Here is a 21,615-nt window from a genome sequence, read left to right as displayed (position 1 = left end):
TTTACCATTGAACAGATCACCGCGTTTTCTCCACGGGTGATCCAAGCGAAGCCACCTTCGAGCACCTGGGTAGACGGTTTTCGAGGACCCGGGATCCCTTGGTAGTTGTAGATGCGGGGTATCGTCCATGCACTTCACACAGCCGTTGAATCCGTGGCCCACCTGGGTAGATACATATGCGTAACCAGGATAGTCCGTGACCGTCGTGATCAACGCGGCTCTCATATCGAAATAAGTTCTAGTGTAGGCGTCCCACGTACGGGGTGGCGTCTTCCACAACGTGTCTAACTCCTCTTTCAGCAGCCCGAGATACAAATGCATGTCGACACCTGGTTGTTTCGGCCCCTGAATAAGAATACTCAGGTGTATGTACCTTTGCTTGGTGCACAGCCACGGGGGTAGGTTGTAAGGCCATACAAACACAGGCCAGGTGCTATGCGTGCTACTCTGGTTGCCGAACGGATTGAGTCCATCGGTGCTCATACCCAGCCTGATGTTCCTTGCGTCGCCCCCGAACCTAGGGAAGGCGATGTCCAATGCTTGCCACTGTCCAGCGTCTGAAGGGTGTGTCAGCATATAGCCCATCTCCGGATCTTCTTCGGGCTTCTGCCTTTCCGCGTGCCATTGCATGAGCTTTGCTTCCTTAGGGTCCACGAAATACCGCTGCAGACGGCGAGTGATAGGAAAGTACCATACCACCTTTCGAGGTACCTTCTTGTTCCCAACCTTGTACCGTCCGTGGCCACACACCGGACATGTGGTTCTGTCCTTGTACTCGCACCTATAAATCACACAATCATTAATGCAGGCGTGGTATTTTTCGTGCGGTAGGTCAAGGGGACACATGACTTTCTTGGCCTCCTCGGTACTACTTGGAAATGTGTTCCCCTCCGGGAGACGATCGTGCCAGAATTTTAAGTTCTTGCTGAAGCTGGAATTGGTCCACTTGTTCTGCGTCTTCATCTGCAGGTAATCAAGCGTTACATGCAAGCGCGTATCCTGCGGACGACACCCAGGAAAGATCGGAGTCATCCCGTCTTTCTCCATTTGCGACAGCTTGGCTCTCTCTCTAGCTGCAACTCTATCGTTGCTCGTCTCCTGGAGGAGATCTTGAACATGAGAGTCCCGCAAGGCCGAAATTAGCGGGGTCGCGCCGGAATCTTCTTCATCATGATGATGTTCTCCGCTGGCATCTTCTTCTTCATGATTATCTTCTCCGCCGACTTCTTCTTCATGATGATAGTCCCCGTCGGCATGATGATAGTCTTCTTCATGATGATAGTCATCTCGCTCGACATGGTCTTCATGCGCACCATTTGATGGGGCCGGCCGCGCCTGGTTGTCTTGCATGAAACCGTGCCTCAGCAGGTGCTCCTCCAGTTGTCCGGAATCAGGGTTGATCCAGCGCTCGAGTTTGCATGATCGACACGGACATCTTATCTGGCGCCTATTGTTCCGAATCATGTCCTCCTTCGCGTCTATCTTGTATCTAGAGATTCGAGCGGAACTCATCGAGAGGACCATGCTTGCCTGCAAATGGTATACATAGAACAGGAAATTAGAACCGCACCAAATGCACACACATGCATGGGCCGTACCTCTCCTCAAGGTATTACATGGAGCGGAAAAATTCAGCATGACCTCTCCTCAAAGTAGGACATATGGGTAGTGCAAAACTTGCCAAAACGGAAATGAATCAACATTTCGGCAAACATCCATGCACCACACCGGCACACACACAAGCGCTTCACCTGCAACAAGCATCCATACACACGACGGCCACACAAGATCTACAAGCATATGCATGTCTCCTCCAAGCATATGTATGTCTCCTCCAACTACTCACCTTCTAGATTCGATACCGAGACGAGACCGCGATCGATGAGTTCGAGAGGAGGAGAGAGTATGGAGAGCCTTCTCCTCAACTCCAATTAAGTATCAACCAAAGTAAGTGCAATAAATACCCAAGCAAGTGAAAAGTAGAGTCAAAATGGTATGAGAGAGAAGGGGGGGACGAGCTAGATGGAGGAAGAAGAATGGCTTGTGTAGTGTGGTAGGTGGGAGGTTGGCTCACTTTTGTATATCTGGTTCGCTAATTCTGTGGCGCACCGACCTCAGTGCGCCACAGAAACGAGCACAGTGCGCCACAGAATACCTTATTTCTGTGGCGCACCTAATACAATGCGCCACAGAATACCTTATTTTTGTGGCGCACTGTTGCCGTGCGCCACAGAAGAAGTAATTTCTGTGGCGCACCGCGTTTGTGCGCCATAGAAATAGTAAAACCAATGATTGGGGGTGACAGGTTGTGGGGCCCACCAAGTTTTTGTGGCGCACGGTTCAGTAGTGCGCCACAAAATTAAGCTATTTCTGTGGCGCACCGTGCCTGGTGCGCCACAAAATAAGTTTCTGTGGCGCATTCAAAACGGTGCGCCACAGAACTAAGCTTCGCCTATAAGGGTTTTCCTACTAGTGAACCCTGCAATGACGATACAGGAAGTCTCTTGTGTCCCCAACATACCCAATACACTTGTCAGATATATAGTTGCACTTGTTCGGTGAAGAGATAGTAAAATGCAAGTGATATGGATGAATATGAGTGGTAATAACAATCTAAAATAAATATGGCAGCAAATAAATATGTAGTAAAACAGTAAATAAACGGTGATTTGATGCTTGGAAACAAGGCCTAGGGATCATACTTTCACTAGTGATCACTCTCAACAATGATATCATAAAGGAATATAAATATAAGCACTTCACTATGTTACTCTGAATTACTCTCCGGTTGGATAACGAACACTAATTCACCGCGTAGGGTTGCAAATGCAAACCTTAAAGATGTATTCCCAAGTACTAATGAACACCCCGCGCTGCACTTTGAGCATTCATAGGAGGTACTAACACACCATAATTTAATAGAGACATCCAAATCATAATTTAGTGAACAAGTATTCTGTGAAATATAGCCTAAGAGACCCACACGGTGCACACACTCCACCTTTACACACGTGGGACAAGGAGTCTCTAGAGATCACATAAGTAAAATTCACTTGAATAGCATAACGACATCTGGATTACAAAGCTCATGGTCACATAAAGATCACACCATGGGAGAGAGAGACAAACCACATAGCTACCGGTAGAGCCCTCAACCCCGGGGAGAACTACTCCCTCCTCATCATGGAAGTCAGTAACGGCGATGGAGATGGCGGTAGAGTCGATGGAGATGGCTCCGAGGGAAATTCCCCTTCCTGACAGGGTACCGGAACAGAGACTTCTGTCCCCCGAATCTTGTCTACGATGGTGGCGGAGCTACGGAACTTTTCATGGGCGGAGGCTAATATATTTAGGGTTTTTGCATCGGGAGCTTTATATAGGTGGAAGGGCGAGGTCGGTGGAGGCCTGGTGGCCCCAGACCACCCCTAGGCGCGGGCTAGGTCCAGGCTGCGCCTAGGGTAGGTCTGGCAACCCTGTGGCCCTCCTCCGTTTCTGCTCCGGACTCCGTCTTCGCTCCGGGAAAAATAAGAACTTTGGCTTTTGTTTCGTCCAATTTCGAGAATATTTCCTGTGCAACTTTTCTGAAATACAAAAATAGCAGAAAACAGGGAACTGACACTGTGGCATCTTGTCAATATGTTAGTTCCGGAAAATGCATAAAAGTGCCACGAAGTGTAAACAAAACATATAGCAATTGGTGTAAAACAAGCATGGATCATCAAAAATTATAGATACGTTTGAGACGTATCAAGCATCCCCAAACTTAACTCCTGCTCGTCCTCGAGTAGGTAAGTGATAACTAAATAATTTTTGAGGTGACATGAAGCCAACACAATCTTGATCAAGCATTGTAAAGCATTTTGAGCTGGGATCAAAGTACTCTAAACATAGGCATGATAGATATAATTCTAACAATAGAACTTAGCAACTATGTTATAACATGAAGAGTAACTCAAACAAAGGATCATGAATAATAGTGCATTAAAAGCAACTGTGTGTTTATGATCATAGAGTAAACATAACAAAGTGGTACTCAACATGTCCTTTATGGAATAGAAAGAAATAAATGCTAGGACACCTTCAAAGTTCAGAGGGTGACTAGATGCAAGTAATTTAAGAACAAGCAATAGCAAAATCATGAATCAATCAATAATAATTTTGGGACTATGCACATTGCACTAAGAACAACAACTATGGTCTCTTAATCGGTGCATAAAGTAGAAGGTGAAGACTCAACATAAAAGCAAAAGAGAGACTCTTTGCCGAGTAAGCAAGATTAACAAGTTTTATAAACCTTCCAAAAAGTATGGTACTTATTAGCTTTGAGCTCTTATTGCCCCTATCATCTAGTTTCTCCCATCTAGTAGATTAGATCTTGGCTTTTTCCTAGACTGGATCTTGGTTTTGTTTGTTCTTATGGTAGATTTTTTTGTTTTCTATTCTACGAACCCATGAGTGGTATCAGAGCCGATCTTATGCGTAGATGTGTTGCACGAGTAGAACATAATGATTTTGTGGGTTTTTATGCTTTTGTTGTTTACTCTCTCGTGTACTTTGCATCTTACGGGATGGTGGGATGAAGCGGTCCGGGCAAATCTTATATGTCTTCGTACACAAGACTTGCTTCACGCTTGACGTGCAAATCGCATTGCCCAAGTGGTATTGCGGGTGTCTGTCTCTCCCACCATAGTTGAAATTCAATTTGCAATTGGTGGCTTGATAACATTTGTATCAGCGTTATGGTTCTTGTTCGTAGGTAAGAACAATTCTTATTTCAAAGCCCTAAGCCATGTGAAACATGCAAAAAAATTAGAGACATCTAACTTGTTTTGCAAGAGCATGTAATGTGATATGGCCATTATACGATATTCTTTTCTTGCACTATAACTTTGTATGGAGGCAGCCAAATTTCAGTAGTCCAGCAAAGAGAGTAAAAAACTTCTTAGAGCAATTAAGTGTGTCACTGTTCCGTTGTCAATTGTTCTTGAGCAGTAATATTAGACAGTCTCATTTGTTAATCATTAAATCCCAGCTTCGCAAATGATCATGTTGAAAGTAAAGCACAGAAAGTCGCAAACAAAGTAGTCTATCTCGCCAGTCGAATCCTGCCCAGGAACAACAACAGCCTTAAGCACAGCTTTTGGAGCTTGCTTCGAGCAACAAGAACGCAGAGAAGTCGTCTGAAGGGGAGTTCCATAGAAATGTTCAACTTCGATCAACCTTGGTTTGGTCCCATGCCTGAAAAGGCATTCACACTCCTCTATCCGGCTCTTCTTCAGAAATGGCGTGCGTCAAAGTTCGGAGCACCGATCCCAGGCACTAGGGAGGCCTGGTTCTCTCGGGAGCTTCAGAGCAATTCCAATAGTGTAGCCAACTGCTGGCTATAACAAGATGCCATGTCATTTGTAGTCACCATACAGCTAACATGTACAATAGTTGGCTATAAGAATGAAGTACTTTACTAACATAAGGCCCACATTTCACTCTCACAAAATGCCTAGGAGCACGTGCAAGAGCTGGCTATTGCATAGTAGCCCACCTCTCTTCTCTCTCCTCTTATCTCTCTTCCAACTCATCTAAAATATATTATTTAATGTCTTATAGTCAGCTGACTAGACTCTATTTTTGCTCTCAGAACGCAACTGATTCGCCCTGTAGATCGTCATGCAGTTTATGCACCTTCCCCACATTAAGCGCACGCGCTACACTCTAACCAAGATATGGCCATTGTTTTTTTATTGACTCGAAACTTGTGGAAGCAAACCAGGACTTATCTGAAAAGACTCTTGTACCGTAAGAGTGAAACCAAATGTATACTCGTCCTCGAGAGCATTTAGTCCAGCCAAAATTCAGCTGTAGCACGCGATCTCTCTTTTTAACATTTACCTATTTTCAATGTTCAATACCTAGTTTCTCATCTCACCCACCCCCCAGCGCAAGCGCTGGGCAGCTGACCCTACAACATCTCTTATCGACCTCATGTCCTGTGTATATAAATATGACGATGGTTAGTAGGTTGCTGAGTACTAGTTCTGTTCGAGAAACTATCCACACAGGCAGATGTGCATGTTCGGGATGTCGTAGCTGCAGGCCAAGCACATCCCACTTTGGTGGCCACTTTGTGTGAGGTTTTGGAACTACTAGTAGTAGATTACATTATGTTGTCTCATGCGTATGTGAACTGGAACGTGGGCTGCGAGTGCGAGGCGTTGGGAAGTGATGTTATAGACATGCCCTGGAGTGGTCTGCGTCAATGTGCTCCTCTAGCTCCATACTTCCACGGCTCATCGGAGTAATCCTCCTAAGTAGTAGTGGGTTTCCTACAAAAAGTCCTTGGTCCTTCATATAATGGCCGGCCGTTCCGCGTTGATCAAATCCGTCATCACCTCCCAAGCTATCTACCACTTGACACCTCTATCCATCCCGGTGGAAACCATCTCCTTCATCAACAAGATTGAAAGAGCCTTCCTTTGATCGGCAAAGGAACATACTACGGGGGTGAAATGTAAAGTAAATTGGGAGATTGTGTGCCGTCCAAAGAAGTTTGGAGGCCTTGGCATCCTCCATATGGGAAAGTTCGCAACGGCCCTCCGTCTTAGATGGCCTTGGTTGGAATGGAAAGACCTCAACAAAATTTGGATAGGCTCCGGTAACCCGTGCTCCGAGCAAGATATGGAGATCTTCTATGCCGCCACCACCATCACGGTAGGCAACGGGTTGAAAACACCGTTCTGGTTTGCCCCTTGGCTTGAGGGGAAAAATCCTATTGAGGTTGCACCGCTAATTTTTGCCTCCTCGAAGCGAAAAAATTGGAAGGCGGCACAAGCACTTCATGAGAATGCTTGGGTGAATAAGGTGGATTTTGGGGAAGATATTACTTTCGAGCACCTTTCCCAATTCATTGAGCTTTGGAGTCTAATTCAAAACTTCCACCTCAATGAAAATGTTGAGGATGAGATCTCTTGGAAGCTCACTGAGAGTGGGCACTATACCACCAAGTCCGCCTAAAATTTGCAATTCTTGGGACTCACCTACTCAAGTTTATACAAGTCAATGTGGAAGATGTGGGCCCCTTCCACGATTAAGTTGTTCATATGGCTTGTCTACCAAAATAGAATATGGACCGCCGACCGTTTTGCTAAGCGTGGTTGACCAAATTGTGGAGCTTGCCCACTTTGCAACCAATGCTTGGAATCCGTTGATCATCTTCTTGTCCATTGCCGCTTCTCGTTATGCCTTTGGGACAAGGATAAAGAGAGATTCGATATTCCTTTCATTCATACCAACTCTTGGACGGATCTATCCTTCACGGAATGGTGGAACTTGATATCCTCGGGGCAAAACCGCAAGGGGGTGGCATCACTTGCCATGCTCATTATTTGGGAGATTTGGAATGAGAGAAATGATAGAGTCTTCAAGAACAAGCGTGCTACGTCGCAAGTCATCTTTGATAGGATTACAAAAGAAGTAAACCTTTGGGTGGTAGCCGGTGCTAAGAGTTTGAGTCAATTGATGTCGCGGGAGTAATTTGTAATATTTATATTCGAACCTTTTACTTTCTTGTAAACTCCTTGCTTAATCAATGAATGGGCAAAGCTTTTGCCCTCGTTCGAATTTTTTTTTTCTAGTTATCTTAGATGGTTAGAGGATTGGCAGCATTCTTGTAATGACGGGAAAAGTTCAGTATCGGCATGCATGAATTTGAGAGCCCCATGCATAATTCTTCTGCAAGTTCCTTCTCATTGACCCAACCGATTAATACATTCTGCAGAGGGTCCTTCAATTTCAGCACTCGTCACTACTGAGCCCGTGGTCTATTTTTGAGGCTTGACTCTTTTTTTTTCCTGTATGAGTGGGAGACTCTTTTATTCAAACTAGAGGGTTCCCCGCGCATTGTTGCAGGATCTGTTGTGTTTAAATATAAGAATTGTGAAATAATATATCACTTGTTAAACACAAAAGGTGCATTATGTTTTGTACGTTGACACTAAGCGACCCTTGCATGAAAATGCTACCAAATAATCTTGTTTGGTGTGAAAAATGCAATTGATGGGTTGGAGAGTGTAGCGAAATACTTTACTGAAGATCTTGCGGTAAGAAATAAATCTGGGCATAATAGAAGTATGCATGTTCTTTAAAGAGCATTAGTGTGTTCAGAATTAAGACAGTAACATCGAGACTGCTATGTAGCAGATTAGATTTCAGGTGTTCCATATAAATGTTAACTTAACTGCATAGTACATAAAGAGAACCCAAAGGAGCATTTTCAAAAAATATATGAATTGCATTCAGACAGGTTAATGTGAAGTTAGATGCCCAGCCAAATAGTGCAGACTATGAGTTAGAGCATCGAATTTGTCAGAATGAACCTTCAACTTCGAGGTCAGGTTTTTGTTGATGTACAAATATAATAGCTGAAACTGATTAACTCTCAGAGCAGATTTAATCTCTATGTTTTGCGCATCTTAATTACCATATACTCAAACATACGTGATGATTTAGATAAAATGTCTCCCCGTTATGCTGGATGAAAAGGAAAATGAGCCGACAACCCTGCAAGGGAAGAAAAGGTTAAAGTAAGTATCGAAATGACTCTTGCACCTGACATGAGAGATAGATCCACTAAGTGAGAATACTATGGAGAAATCGTGTGATGATTATTACAATCTAACACTTATTTGATGCACTACCCGTAGTCTGCATCAAATAAATCTTTCGGTGAAGCAACAGTGCCCTTGTCTCACATTATCAAACTGTAATTTATATTAGAACCATCATCACATAACTACATATAAAGACAACATAACGGAAATTAAACTTTGCAAGGAATAATAAATCATGAACTAAAATTGTGCCAATGGTAACCATGGTTTTAAATAGCCGGCTATAGCTTGGCTATAGGGCTATAGCCTTTCAGGAGACCTACCGCTGCGGCTATGCCCTTTGTAGGCTAAATGAGAAAAAACTACTAATAGCCTTCTATAGCCTAATTTAGCCCCTGTTTAGCCTCTAATTTAGCCGCTAAACCTCCTATATTTTGAATTTATCTTCTCTTTTATTTTTTATTTCTTGTTTTCCAAATTTGCGTTCAGTATAATTAGATAAAACTTGTGAGTTGAATATCTGAATACTTATTTGCCTTGAATAGTTAAATAAGTTGTATCACGAATCATATTTGAGTCATAGTTTTCCTCTTCTTTTGGTAAGATATGACAAAAATATTTCAAAATTTTGAAAAAAAGCTAAATGGAATAGCCCGCTATAACCCGGCTATAGCCTTTTATAGCCTCTAAAAAATTGCGGCTAAATGAGATAGCCCGCTATTTTAAACTATGATGGTAACTTTGACGTATGTGGTGACTAATTATCACCTTGAGCCTGAATAAGATGATGCACATTGAGGGCTGAAAAAGGAAAGAAACTGTAATGTAAGATAAGAATATGGATATGGGTTCAAGAGTCAAGACAGGTTCGACCCAACACAACAGTCATGCTGAACATACGAAGCTGACATGGTTTACAAAGATATTCACAATTGACCAGAATGAAGCTGACATGGTTTACACAGATATTCACTACTTGGCAGAATGACTTGGAAGAGCAATCACTCAATGCGTGAAGAGAACCCAAACTGCATAATAATTATTTGTAAGAAAACGATGGAAGTATACAGAATTAATCTCAAGCTACTCAGACCGTGAAAACTAAATTGTTGAGCTGACACGCTTGAGGAAAGTATTCAGTACGTCAAGATTAAGCACAATGCACTGTTAGAACCATTAATCACTTCTTCAGATTCGAAAATCAAATGAAGGGATGGAAAGTTGAAAATAATATAATATAAGATTTCATTACAAAACTTTCTATATTGGTTGCAAAATACGGAGCGGGTGTGTTTTACTAGTCCAAATTTGTGGTCTGGCAAAAATTCAGCGGTCCCTAAGCTTTCCTGATGCTACAAATAAACAAGTCAACAAACTTGTATGCAATGTAGAGTATTGCGTTCCAACCAAATTTCAGCAGTAGACCACAGATATATTTTACCTCTTTTAACTCCCTTGACATTCAGTAGCTATATTGCCACCTACCTTTCTGTGCAAGCTCTAATGATCCTACTTTATCTCTTATTGTCGACCTCTTGTTCTATGATATAATGCTTGTGCTTGCATGTTCAAGACATGCTGGCTCAGCCAGTCACATCTTACTTTGGTATTGCTTCATCCGCTGCTTTAGAAATAGACCAAAATATGTCATGCATGTGTATATTGCGATCGGGGCTGCGAGGCATCGGGATAAGATGTTGCTCCCAAGGTCTGCAGTGACGTGCATCACTGGATCGGTCAATTTAGCCGTCTTAACGACTGAGTAGATAAAGATACGACATAGTAGCACGAGTTCTCAACATAGTTTTTTCATTGAGTAACAGTAAAATTGACCTACGAGCCACCACAGCGACTTGACATCCAGGACCGTCAGATCAGCTCATCCAACGTTTCAAATCACTCCTAGCAACAACGAACAGTCGCTAAATGTTTTTAGGTCGTTCTGTCCCGTTCAGTCGCATTAATTGGGCCAGCCATCCGTTTTAGGGCTGCTACTCCACGAAACGAGTTAACCCATTTCTGCTTAATTGGGCTGCGAAGCGCTTATATGGGTCTTGGTCCTCCTTCATCTCTGTCCTGCCGCATTGTTCCCCTACATCTGCCCCTTCTATGATTGATGCTTGGTTAATGGTTCCGCAATCGATTCTTGCCGGCGAAGAACAAGCCAACTCAATAAATAAATGATGTATGCCTGCTGGCTTCCGATCTCCCTCGATTTTGCATCGATTAACAAGAGGCCACCCTAATACTTCTCTTCTTCTCCGGCGACGACGTCTTCTTCTCTACGATGGCGCGCGCCACAGCGGTGCGGATGGCACAAAAACAGCGGAGTGAGTCCTTCGAAGCGGGCTTGGCCTTCTTTGATTCGGTTATGGACCCGGCCCACCATCCGAGGAACATCCAGTTTCATTCGTGCAGTCTCCATGGATGTGCGAGGGAGCGCCTAATCCCCGCTTTAGGCGGGAGCCAAGGTCCCTCCCGCTTGCAGCGCTCTCTCCATGGGCCGAATCGACGTGGCCCAACAAAAAGGTATTGCCTTTTCTTTTTTCCTTTTTGTTTTTGTTTTATTTTTCTTTTTTTCTCCTTTTGGAAAACATTTTTAAAATCTGAAGTTTTAAAAACAAATAGAATATTTTCGGAAATTTAACTTTTTAAATTGGAACTTTTTTTAAATTTGAACATTTTTTTAAATTGAGTTTTTAACATGAACATTTTTTAAAAATAACTTTTTAAAGTTGAACATTTTAAAATTTGAACATTTTTAGAGTTGAACACTTTTTATTTCAATTTTTAATTTGAACAATTTTTAATTTTGAACTTTTTTATATTTGAACATTTTTTGTATTTGAACATTTTTTGTATTTGAACAATTTTGAATTTTGAACTTTTTTATATTTGAACATTTTTTGTGTTTGAACATTTTTTAAATTTCGAAAATGTAAAAAAATAGAAAACGAAGAAAACCATAAAAGGCGAAAAGAAAAACGAAAACCAGTAAAACCAAAAAAAAAAACTGAAGAAACCACTGAATCAGGAACAGACCGGAAGTTTCCAGAAACTTCCAAAACCCGGCAGAATAAAGAAAACCAACTGAAAACCGTTTACTGCTATTGTCGCTAAATGGGCCGGCCCAACCTATCGCGCTCTGAGCGTAACGCCAGATAGCTGTGAGTCAGCCTTCCCTTAATAGCTCCACGTAGGACACAATTTGACGTGGAGGAGAGAGAGAGTCAAGAAAAGCCCAAGTCTTCCCTTGCGTAAGAGATCTTCTCTTCTTAAGAACGAGAAGGCACATCTCAGCGTTGTACGAGTTGCTTTCCCTTATCCCCGATTTTTCCAAATCTTCTGCTCCGAACGCTGTTTCTCGTCATGTGGCGCGAAAATATTTTCTATGCGCGCCAAATTCTTCTTCTCCCCGCGCTGAATCCTCTCTCAATAGTATTTATTCACATCAAAATCAGAGGAAGAGGAGGCACACAAACCTACCGCCGCCAGAGCTGATCCATCCCAGCCACCACTAGCTACTCCGGCCATGTCTCGTCGGCCGGCGCGGAACGAATCGGATTCGTCTCTGGTCATGCGCGGTCGTGTTTCTTCATCACCAATTCCTGTGTATGCTCCCCCACCGCCGGACTATGCCGGATCTAACAGCGCCGCTTCACATGTTTGGTGGGACGGAGCAGCTGCTGGTAGCCCCAATCGTTCTTCTCCAGCTGATTGGTAAGCCTCACGTTCCCTCCTTTATACTCGATTTGTAGATCGTTTCTTATCTCTTGATTATGCTGCGGTCTGCAGTCTCATTTTTCTATAATTTTTGAAGCCTTCTGTACAGCCATTGTTGATCTGATCTCAGATTTTTTTGAGAGGATAATGACATGTGTGTTTGTGTAGTTCATAATTATTGTGCTAATGGCAAGTGTGCTGTATGGTCGATTAAGTAGATAGCTTGCAGAGTACGGTGGTAGCAATCATGTAGTAATCGTGGACCTGAAGGGCGCAGTACTGCTGGTGATTTAGCCTAATACATATGATAATTAAATTTAGAGGAGTGAACCTCAGCTTGAATGCGAACAAGTACGGTAGGAGTCTCCATTTCACAGTACGTGTATAGATTATGTATGTGATTTTATCAGAAATTGCCAGCCTTGGAATTATTCAAATGATCATCATATAACCTTGGAACTGGGGCTGGCATCTTTCCTGTTAACATACCACGTTGCAGTAGCCTGGTGGTATTTAATCTCTGTCCTATTATTTAATGCCTGAGTGTTTATCCTTGTGTAGGGTAAATGATGTTCACCCAGCAGGAGGTTATGTAAACCTTTTACAAACTCCTGCTAGTTTCTCTTTTCCACATCAAATTCCTAGCCGCCCAGACATGCCACATAACTACAATTTTGTTGCGAGTTCTTCACAGCATACTCCATTACCAGTAACCCAGCCATCTGCTACCAAAAAGATCAAAAAGGGAGCATCCAATAAACGTACACATTCTAGAAGTATTAATCTTGAAGATGATGATGATGGAGAATCTAGCAATAAAAAACGAATGACATGGACAACAAAGGAGGATGAAAGATTGGTAAGCTTCTCAATTTCTTGCATTCCTTACTCCATATGGCTGGATATGTACATATGTCAATGATTAACAGATGTTTCATTCTGCAATGTAGATGGGTGCTTGGCTGAGCAACTCAAATGATGCTATAAGTGGAAACTACAAGAAGAATGACCAGTATTGGGATGCTGTGACAGCTGAGTACAATAGCAACACCTCCGACAGCACTCGAAAAAGGCAAACGAAGCAATGCATGAGCCGTTGGCATAGAGTAAACAAATTTGTAAATGATTTCCACGCTATTTATATACAGTTAAGCCAAGTATATTCTAGTGGACAGAGTGAATCTGATTTGATGGATAAGGTCCAAATAAAGTATGAGAAGGATCATGGGCCGTTCCTGCATAAGGCTACTTGGGAGGCATGCAAAAAATTTCCAAAGTGGCATGCTTATAATGCACAAATGCATGGATCAAAGAAACGGGATGTGGCTGATCTGGGAGATGTGGGTGTTAAGTCATCTCCTGATGACATTCCACGTCCTCCTATGGGGGTAAAAAAGGCCAAGGCAGAAAGAGACGGCAAATGCAAGAATAAGCAGGTGTCAAAGGATATGGAAGAGCTCAATAGGTATATTGAAGCTCAGGAAGAAGCTAACAAAAATCGCACTGCGGTGCTAGAAGTACAGAAACGTATTTCGCATGATAAGGTTGAGGCATCACGGCTTGCCCTTGAGGCAGCAAAGGAGAACAAGGAGGCCAAGACAAAATCAAAAATGCTAGAGCAATACACTAAGCTCCTCACACATGACACTACCGGGATGCCTGATGATATGAAAGCTGAGCATTTGAAGGCAATTTCATTGATGCGGGAAACATTGTGGGGGAAAACTCATCAGAGTTGAAAGGTATGTTTATTTCTTATACAAATTAGCATGCTACACTGTTTATTATCATGTAACTAGCTGATGAGTTAGCATAAATATTTTGTTTTGTAGTGCTTGCTCTTGACTTCAAGGCCTGATGAAACTTGGGTGCAGTATCAAGTACTGATGGTGTTGGACTACCTACCAGTTGTCTCCAGGAGTATGAAGTGATTTAGGCATGGAATTCGTATCCATGTTCGTGTCAGAGTTTAAATTGAACGCATAGAAATAATTCATATTTGTGTTATCTTAGACTAGGTGTCGACTTTCTGCACGAATACTTCTCTACATTTGTCAAGTTTGATGTGTTCATCCATATGCAATACGTGTACTGGCTGGATCCAGTTTCTGTTCCCTTTCATCGTATTTATACTTAACCTGTTTTGTTCCAAACTGGGAGTATGTGCGTGTGTCTCAAGGAAATCAAGAGAGTTTACTTTGTTTTGGATCTAAATTCTGAGATTCACGAGTTGTATTTGTCTTGGAACTTTGGGTACTCGTACTGTGTCGTGCATGTTAAGGACTTCAAGTCCGATTTGTCTACTGCATGTATGCTTGCTTTTCACGTCAACAAGGCTATATATGTACGGAACCCAGCCCTGAATAAATCTTACACGCCAAACCATACGAGCTTCTGTTTGCAATCTATACAGACAATGTCTCAATCCGGCGATAGCTCCTCTGATGATTTTGATGCAACCGATGAGTTAGATCCAGCTATGGCTTACACACTACAAGATTTCTTGGCAGAGCAAGAGTTTCTAGATTCGATTGGTAGGCAGATTGCAGGGAAGTTGAAGGCCAAACTGGAGGAACAAAGTGCAGAGTCCTCTCGCCGTCGAAGTGGACCAAGAAGGCACATACCAAGAGACCATGCAGCAGCACACCAGAAACTTGTGGCTAATTACTTTTGTGAGAAGCCTCTATACACGCCGGAGATGTTCCGCAGAAGGTTTCGCATGAGCAAACCACTCTTTCTACGTATCGTAGATGCCCTCAGCAACTGGTCACCCTATTTTACCGATAGAGTCGATGCCATTAATCGTGAGGGACTTTCGCCGCTCCAGAAGTGTACAGCGGCAATGCGTATGCTTGCCTATGGGACAGCAGCTGACCAGCTTGATGAGGTGCTAATGCTTGGAGCCAGCACATCGTTGGATTGCTTGAGTGCATTTGCGCAAGGGATTATTGAGGTCTTTGGCGAAGAATATTTGCGCCCCCCTACGCCTGAAGAAATTCTTCGTCTTATGGAAATTGGCCATGCTCGTGGCTTCCCTGGCATGTTAGGAAGTATTGATTGTATGCACTGGCAATGGAAGAATTGTCCAATGGAATGGAGGGGTCAGTTCACAGGTCATCATGGAGTTCCTACTATGATACTTGAAGCTGTTGCGTCATATGATCTCCGCATATGGCATGCTTATTTTGGAGTTGCTGGATCAAACAATGACATTAATGTTTTAAATCGGTCACCGTTGTTCATCAGTACTTTGAAAGGAGAGGCGCCTAGGATTCAATACACTATCAACGGGAGGCAATATGACACCGGTTATTACCTTGCTGATGGCATATATCCAGAATGGGCTACGTTTGTGAAGTCAATACCGCTTCCTCAGAATGACAAGAACAAATTGTTTGCAAAGCTTCAAGAAGGGGCAAGAAAGGATGTCGAGCGGGCTTTTGCTGCACTCCAATCTCGTTTTAGCATTGTCAATCGTCCGGCCAAATTTTGGAAACGTGCAGCCATTGGATCTATAATGCAAGCATGTGTCATACTTCATAATATGATAGTTGAGGATGAACGGAAACCATTTAACGTTCCCTTAGACCTGAATCGCAACCCACAAATATCATCTGTTCTACCTCCTGAAGTTATGCATGGTGCTCACCCTGTGTTCGAAGATGTCTTGCGGAGAAGCGCCACAATTCGTGATCGAGAGACACATATTCAGCTAAAATCAGATTTAGTCGAGAATATCTGGGATCGATTTGGCGAGCAATAATATTTGTTTTCATTACTTTGAGTCAATTTTAATACACGATTACTATGTATACCTTTTATATACTATACAATTCTCATTTGTACCTTTTATATAAGAGTGAAGATATGATTAAATTCATCTTTGCCATGACTTGTTGATCAACCTTTTTTATTACTTCCATCGGCCCTAAAAATTACTTGTCACAAATTTAGGCTAAATGTAGGCTAATATATATCTACGTCTATTGATCCAGCGACAAATATTTGTATTTCATATTATACTATGAAGAGTTATACTCCCTCCGATTCATATTAATTGACTTCAATATAAATGTATCTAGAACTAAAATGTGTCTAGATACATCCATATTAGAGTCAATTAATATGAACCGGAGGGAGTATTATATATATATATTCAACCTCTTGAAGTTAAAGATCCATTTGTATTTGATGGACTATACGTAGCGTTTGCAACACAGCAGTCTACAATGGTGCTATTTATTGTTGATCCCTACGTTTTTGCAAGCTTTTAGCGCTAGAGATTAAAGCTAAGGAACAAGCATTGTACGACATGTTTTCTAGATCTTCTCTTGCCTCATCTTGCTGACGTGGAAGGCACAAGAGAAGGCAGCCTTCTCCAGCACTGTACATGCCCTAAGCGGCGAGTAGGTTTCGCCGATGTGCGATCTGGAACCGCCGCCGGCGCTGTAATAAGGGCGGTAAAAATTTGGCCCTCTCCCTCCTCTAATTGTGGTGATTATTCTGAAGGTAATTGTGAGTTTTCTTCTGTCCTTCATTCATAGTATATACAATATCTGCAGAGACCAGTCGTTTTTCTTTACCCCTTCGTCTAGCCGTCGGCCTCTTTCAACTTTATCATAGTGATACACGCGGTAGAGGTCTGGTTTTGCTGCATCTTCTGGAGGAAGAAAAACCTTGAAAACAATGGGTTACGGTGAGAAGAAGCCCAACAAAAGGCTCCAGTAATTGTATTTGTCCATGGCACACATCATGTTAGCAGCATTTGTTTTGGAAGAACCATATACGCAATCATTTCTTGTATTCATGTAGGTATTTCCCAAACGGTGCCTGATTTATCGTTTGGGGGACGTGTTTCGTTCGTGTTGCGTTTGGGGGATCTCGCTCCCCAGCCGCATCCCCCAAACAAAATTTCAGATTTTTAAAATTTAAGCGAAAACAACTAGAGTTATTCATACTTGCTATATATTACATAGATTTGAACGAATTTCGATAAAATTTAAACTAAACCCTAATCTAGTAGTACTTGCGGCGGCCAGAGGGTAGTACTGGTGGAAGTTGCACATGTCATCGACAACGACGTCCTGCTTGCTACGCTTGTCAGGCTCGTCCTTCACCGTGCCGCTTGGTCCAGCCTCGCCGTCATCGGTGAGGTCGACGAGTGGCTTCCCGGTGTCGCGGATGGACATGGCGATTGCCAAGTCAAGGTCGCCCCTCTAGGCGTCCTTGTCGTTCAGCAACGCTGCGAACGGCATGTGCACCCCTGGGCAGTCGTCGGGGTCGTCGATGATGGGGATGAGGAGTTGCTGGAGCTCGTACTCTGTCAGCTGCGCCGCCTTCACAGCTTCCTCGCCGTCCTACTCCTCCTTCACCTCCGTCTTCGGCCTATGCTGCTGCCAGCTGACGCTGTTGCCGCCGCGCCTCGGATTGACGGGTGGTGTCGCAAACTTCGGCTCATCCTTCACCTCGCGCTTAGGAACGGTGTAGGGCACGGCGCGGTGCGACGAAGGCACCGATCGCGCCGACCCTGACGAAGAAGAGTTGGAGGAGGATGAGTACGTCTTCCTCGGTTGCCAGCGTGCTGCGGACGTAGGAGATGGTGACGGCGTCGGTGGCATCTCGAGTCTGGGAGAGCCGTTGTGGATGCCGTCGACGACGTGCTCGAGGGTGCGCCCGGGGATGCCCCAGAAGCGAAGGCGCCCCTCCCTTTTCCAGCTGTTCCGCCGGCCGATGAGGCCGGCGGTGATGTTCATCTCAGCGTCGTGTTGCGCCTGGAAGTAGTCCACCCACCAGGCGTTGTTGCCGGTGGGCGCCCAGGTTGGATCGGCTCGCTCCTCGGTGGTGAGGTGAGCCCGCCGGGTCCTGATCGCGTCCCTCCAGCGCTCCATGCCCGGCGGCGCCAGCGGCGGGACGCCGACGCCGTTGACGGCCATCCTCCACCCGTTGCTGCTTGGCAGGCACATGTTCGGCGGGACAGGATATCCCGCGCGGTACAGCGCCCACGCCTCCGCCACGGTGAGGTTGCCACAGCCGAAGCCGTTCGCCGCGACGCTCTTGTGGGACGACGACATTGGAGCGGCGAGGAAGGAGGAGATTGCGAGCGGCAAGCTTGGGATCGGTGAGGGAGGAGGAGATTGGGAGCGGCGAGAGATTTGGAGCAGTAAGTTTGGAATGGGGAAGGAAGGAGGGCGCTCTTAATGCACAACGGCGGCAGGCGAAGCGGCAGCGGGGCGTTGGCCGCAATAAACGCCGTCGCGGATGGCCACGCGGCCATGCACGACGAGACGCGTCACTGCGTCGCCTGGGAAAGCTGGGTGCCATTAACGTCACTTGACCAGAGGTAGGCGACGGGGTTTTTAGGCTTCCGTGTCGCTAACGCATCGGTCCCGCCACTCCCCGCCTCACATTTTGTTGTGTTCGGCGTGTCCGGAGCGTCCCCTGTGGAGCGGGGACGGGCTCGGGGCGCCGGACACCGTATTGGGCCGCGCCGGACGGAAAGAGCCTTTGGGACGTGCGGTTGGGAACGGAATTTTGGCCGGCGCACTTCAAATCCCTTTCGGGCCGCTTTGGGGACGTGGATGGAGATGCTCTAATGATACAAAATTTGTGTAGTAGTTTTCTAAAGTATGCAGCCCAATGTTTAGTGCTTATTTTCTCACCTACCCTTCTGCACAAGCCCTTACCTTTCTCCATCTCTTATATATCTGCCTCCATCTCTTTAATTTTTTTCAATATTCAATGTGCATTTTATCTTGTCAGTTGTGACCTACCCATATGCACAACCTCTGACCCTCCTTCATCTCTTATCGACCTCTTGTCCTGTGCAAGTTAATATCACAATGATTTATAGGGGGTTGGGTATTTCGCTTCGGGAACAATACTCTGAAGAGTGCATGTTGGCCCGTTCGGGTCATCGTGACTGCAAGCCAAACACATCCCACTTTAGCGCCGGTTTGTGAGGCGTCAGATGTCATGCACATGTGTACTGCAATCGGGCCGGGGCTGCGAGGCATCGGGAAAAGATGATCTAGACAGAACCTGTACCTTAGTGCTTGAGTGCAAACATCAGGCTCGACGAATCCTTGGTGTTTTAAAAAAAATGCTTGAGTGCATCCATCCATTTCCGAAATTCCACGATTTGGTGGACTCGTCCTGTGTAGTAGTAGTCTATACACCAGAAAACGTTCTTGTACCAGCTTGTGATGTATTACTCGTTAGCTTAGATGGTTAGAAGATCAAACAACACTCTTCTAATGATGGAAACAGTTCAGTATTGGCGTGAGTGAGTTTGAGAGCGTTGCTCCCACATGATCACCCGGCACCTAATTCTTTTGCAAACTTCTTACCATTGACCCCAATCAATTAATTCATCATGCAGAGAGTCCGTGATTTGAGCATATTTCCTTGCACCTGCCGCATGCCCCAGACCAGATTTGTCACGCAGAATAGCACCCGAGCCACCACCAGAAGTACGGAGAAAAGGTGTCTTCGGGGCATCGATCATCACCGTGTGCTTGAGTGTTTCGTTTAAACTTGGGACAAGGTGCGTTATACCAAGTAAATTTTTGGTTCGTCACAATTTGTTTAAGACTAGTAAGTGTGCACGTGCAACGCACGACTCATTTTGAAAATTTGAAAAATTTCAGCCAATGTGCAGTAGTCCACTATCCCTAATTTCTGACTCGTTAAAATATTCTGAAACATGGTGTTGTTTTCATGAACGAATGTGCTTCCTGTACCCAAATACTACACGTTACTAATTTATGTTGCATAATTACATAATTTTTTTATCCAAAAGCACAGTTATATGGATGTATGATACTTCAAACAACGCATAGTATGAATGAAATGTTCAAGAGACTTGGCCCAATCTTTAGTCCATGTCAAAAATACACTCAATTAAAAATTGCAAGTAATAATATTCTTGTAGCATAACTGAGTGAAAATGCAGAATGCATTTTCTGAGATTTCAAAATACTATAAAAGTTTTATCACCAGCATACACATACAAAGTCGTGTCATTTACAAAAGGTGAGATAAGGCAACTGTGAGACTGCAGAGATAATTGCATCGAGACTGCGATGACTAAGCTATCTGGATAAGACTGAAAAAATTGGCACCAAATTACATACATTGGATAGGAAAATTGGGGATGTGCAACTCACAGATGAACATTGTATACATATGCATATACTTTTTTTTTTCCGAAACATATGCATATACTTTACATGAATATTCTCAAGTTGGAAAACTGATGAATTGACTGTCACACAACTATTACCGCCTTTATAGGTGTTACCATCATTGACCGGCGTTAAACCAGACGGAACAGAGTAGCATTAAAATGAACTGAAAATATTGTTTGAACCAATCCTGCCCGCCGATTCTGGATGGCAACTCCCCGTAACCCTTGGGTAACTGAAGCTTCTTCCAGTGTCGTCAGGTACAGAGGCGTGCCATAAGCTCTGAACAAAGCAAGAAAAGAAACTGCATGGCATCTGAAGACATTCTTAAATGATGGATCGACCTAGCAGAAAATGCTTAGCAAATGCTAACAGGCAAAAAAATGACCTGCTCATTTGTTCTCTGTAGACATGAACTATTTTCAATCAAAGATGGTTTAGATGCACGCAGCTGCCAAGCTCGCCCTTTTAACCATGCAAGAAGCAATTAAGTATATGATAGTATGGCTTACATAGATACAAAAGTCACATGTTAATTAGTCTGGAATTCATTTGTGGATCATGCTTTCATAAATTTGCACCTGATAAACTCGAGCAGTCATCCTTGTTTGCAAGCCAGCAACCATCAGGAGAAAACAAAAGGCTCAAGTTTCAAGAGAACACAAACATTGTACAGAGCATATGCAGTGATGCAGTGCATGTCCCCATTAAGAAAATATGAGCAGATTAAATCTGTATAAAACATGATGAAATGAGTTGTGGAAACATCCTGTAGTAACAGGTTCTACCCGATCATGTTCTATCAAGCCATTTTCCAGATTTATACAATTCAAATTTACAGAGGCATAAGCTCAAGGCAATGCACCTCACAATTTCGAGATTGCAATCTCACACCTTCTGATTACATAAGTCAAAATTCAAATGGCATTTTAATAAATCTACATAACATGCAACATTTAATTAAAGTATATGAATACGGGTGCCAAACTTCCAGTAGGATTTAGAAGTTCAAAGGATCCTGTTTAGATATTCATCCACCGTAATGTAATAGACATCAGGGTAAAGTTCAGTCGCTTCAACTCCAAATGATGGGTCCATCTCAAAGT

The 21,615-nt window shown here is 43.7% G+C and overlaps 1 protein-coding gene across 2 annotated transcripts; it reads left to right on the top strand.

The window, feature by feature from the left end:
• Positions 1–11,773: 11,773 nt before the first annotated feature.
• On the top strand, positions 11,774–16,255 carry LOC127316990 (uncharacterized). 2 transcript variants are annotated; one of them, XM_051347502.2, is made up of 4 exons: positions 11,774–12,323; positions 12,888–13,185; positions 13,277–14,068; positions 14,159–16,255. In XM_051347502.2, exon 4 carries the CDS (start codon positions 14,488–14,490, stop codon positions 16,087–16,089), a length of 1,602 nt encoding a protein of 533 aa, XP_051203462.1. In that variant the 5' UTR covers positions 11,774–12,323; positions 12,888–13,185; positions 13,277–14,068; positions 14,159–14,487; the 3' UTR covers positions 16,090–16,255. The 2 variants fall into 2 exon arrangements, with proteins under 2 accessions (XP_051203462.1, XP_051203463.1); XM_051347503.2 differs by having other exon boundaries at positions 11,784–12,323; positions 14,159–14,540.
• The last annotated feature ends 5,360 nt before the right edge of the window (positions 16,256–21,615 follow it).

This window comes from Lolium perenne, chromosome 7, assembly GCF_019359855.2.
Source record: "Lolium perenne isolate Kyuss_39 chromosome 7, Kyuss_2.0, whole genome shotgun sequence".
Taxonomy (NCBI): Eukaryota; Viridiplantae; Streptophyta; class Magnoliopsida; order Poales; family Poaceae; genus Lolium; species Lolium perenne.
The sequence above is the reverse complement of the archived record's forward strand: the minus strand, read 5'-3'. Positions and strand labels throughout refer to the sequence as shown.